This window comes from Eimeria tenella, genomic scaffold, assembly GCF_000499545.2.
Source record: "Eimeria tenella Houghton genomic scaffold, Eth_scaff3972, whole genome shotgun sequence".
NCBI classification, from domain to species: Eukaryota; Apicomplexa; class Conoidasida; order Eucoccidiorida; family Eimeriidae; genus Eimeria; species Eimeria tenella.
The window spans coordinates 1540-3236 of NW_013544885.1; the positions used below are offsets into that span (position 1 = coordinate 1540).

At 66.1% G+C, this 1697-nt stretch overlaps 1 protein-coding gene across 1 annotated transcript; it reads right to left on the minus strand.

Moving 5' to 3' along the window:
• Nucleotides 1-713: 713 nt before the first annotated feature.
• Nucleotides 714-1613, minus strand: ETH_00042040 (adenylosuccinate synthetase, putative; the record flags this gene model as incomplete). The annotated part of the gene is made up of 1 exon (XM_013379794.1): nt 714-1613. A coding segment is annotated over one exon (900 nt), but the record flags the coding sequence as incomplete, so codon positions are not given.
• Nucleotides 1614-1697: the final 84 nt, after the last annotated feature.

Consider the following 1697-nt stretch of genomic DNA (forward strand, 5'->3'; position numbering starts at 1 on the left):
GTAGCTAGCCACGTGGCTAGCTATGTGTGTGGTTAGCTAGCCACGCAGGTAGCTATGTGTGTGGGTAGCTCGCCACGTGTCTAGCTAGATGTGTGGCTAGCTAGCTAGATGTGTGGCTAGCTAGCTAGATGTGTGGCTAGCTAACTAGATGTGTGGCTAGCTGTGTGGGTAGCCGTTGCCTATCTGTTTGTCTGCAGCTAGCTGCGCGTCTTGCCTAGCTGCTGCTGCTGCGTCTGCCCACCCATCTCCCCAGTTAGCTAGCTAGCCAGCTAGCTCCCCAGCTAGCTAGCTAGCTCCCCAGCTAGCTAGCTAGCTCCCCAGCTAGCTAGCTAGCTAGCTAGCTAGCTAGCTAGCTAGCTGGCTAGCTAGCTAGCTAGCTAGCTAGCTAGCTCCCCAGGTAGCCACCTCTCCAGCCAGCTCCCGACCTCCCCTCCTCCCTCCCCACCCATCCACCCACCCATCCATCCAGCTAGCTAGCTAGCTAGCTAGCTAGCTAGCTAGCTAGCTAGCCATCCATCGAGCTAGCCATCCATCGAGCTAGCTAGCCATCCATCGAGCTAGCCAGCCATCCGCCCAGCTAGCTAGCTAGCTGCCCATGCATGCAGCTGGCCGCCAGCGAGCCAGCCACCAGGCAGCTAGCGAGCAGCTAGCGAGCAGCTAGCGAGCAGCTAGCCAGCTAGCGAGCTAGGCAGCTAGGCAGGCAGGAGCGGGGCTCAGAAGTTGCGGATGACGGCGTGGGTGTCCGGCCCGACGCCGATGAAGGCGATGGGAATGCCGAGGAGCTGCTGGACGCGGTGTACGTACAGCTGGGCGTTGGGGGGCAGCTGGTGGAAAGAGCTGCAGCGGGAAATGCTCTGGTGCCAGCCGGGGAGGCGTTCGTACACCGGGCGCACTTGCTGCAGCTGCTGCGCTGCAGCGGGGAAGCTGTGGGGCGGCAGCAGCAGCCCGCTGCTGCTGTCCCTGTAGGCGACGCAGAGCAGCAGGGGATCGATCCCCGACAAAACGTCCAGCTTGTTCAAAAAGAGACAGTCGAAGCCGTTGAGGCGCGCCGCATGCAGCAGCAGCGGGAGGTCGAGCCAGCCGCAGCGGCGGGGGCGGCCCGTGGTCGATCCCAGCTCCCGCCCCACGCGCTGGAGACGATCCCCAACACGATCCCGCAGCTCCGTGGGCATGGGCCCGCGCCCCACACGCGTGCAGTAGGCCTTGGCGACGCCGACGACAGCAGCAAAGCGCGGCGCGAAGCAGCGCAGCGGCAGGCCCAGCCCTGCTGCTGCTGCTGCTGCAGTGGTGCAGCAGGAAGTCACGAAGGGGTACGTCCCCAGGTCCAGGTCCAGCAGCGCAGCATTTGCGCCTTCCAGCAGCAAACGGGCCCCACACAAGACGCCGCCCAGCAGCAGCGCTGCAGTGTCGGCCAGCTGCGGGGCCAGCAGCTGTCTGTACACCCGGTGCTCCGCCAGCTCCGCAGCAAGCGCCACCCCCAGCGGGGCCCCACACTGCTGCTGCAGCGCAGCAGCAACGCCCAGGTAGCTCTCCTCGAACCGATCCCAGCAAAGCAGCTCCCACGCCTGCACGCCGATCCGCGCGGCCTTCGTCGCGTAGCAGGGGCCCACGCCCTTCAGCGTCGTCCCCAGGGGGCCCCCGGGGGGCCCCACCGGGGCCCCCTCGCCGGGGCCCCCCCGGGGGCCCCCGCGGGGGCC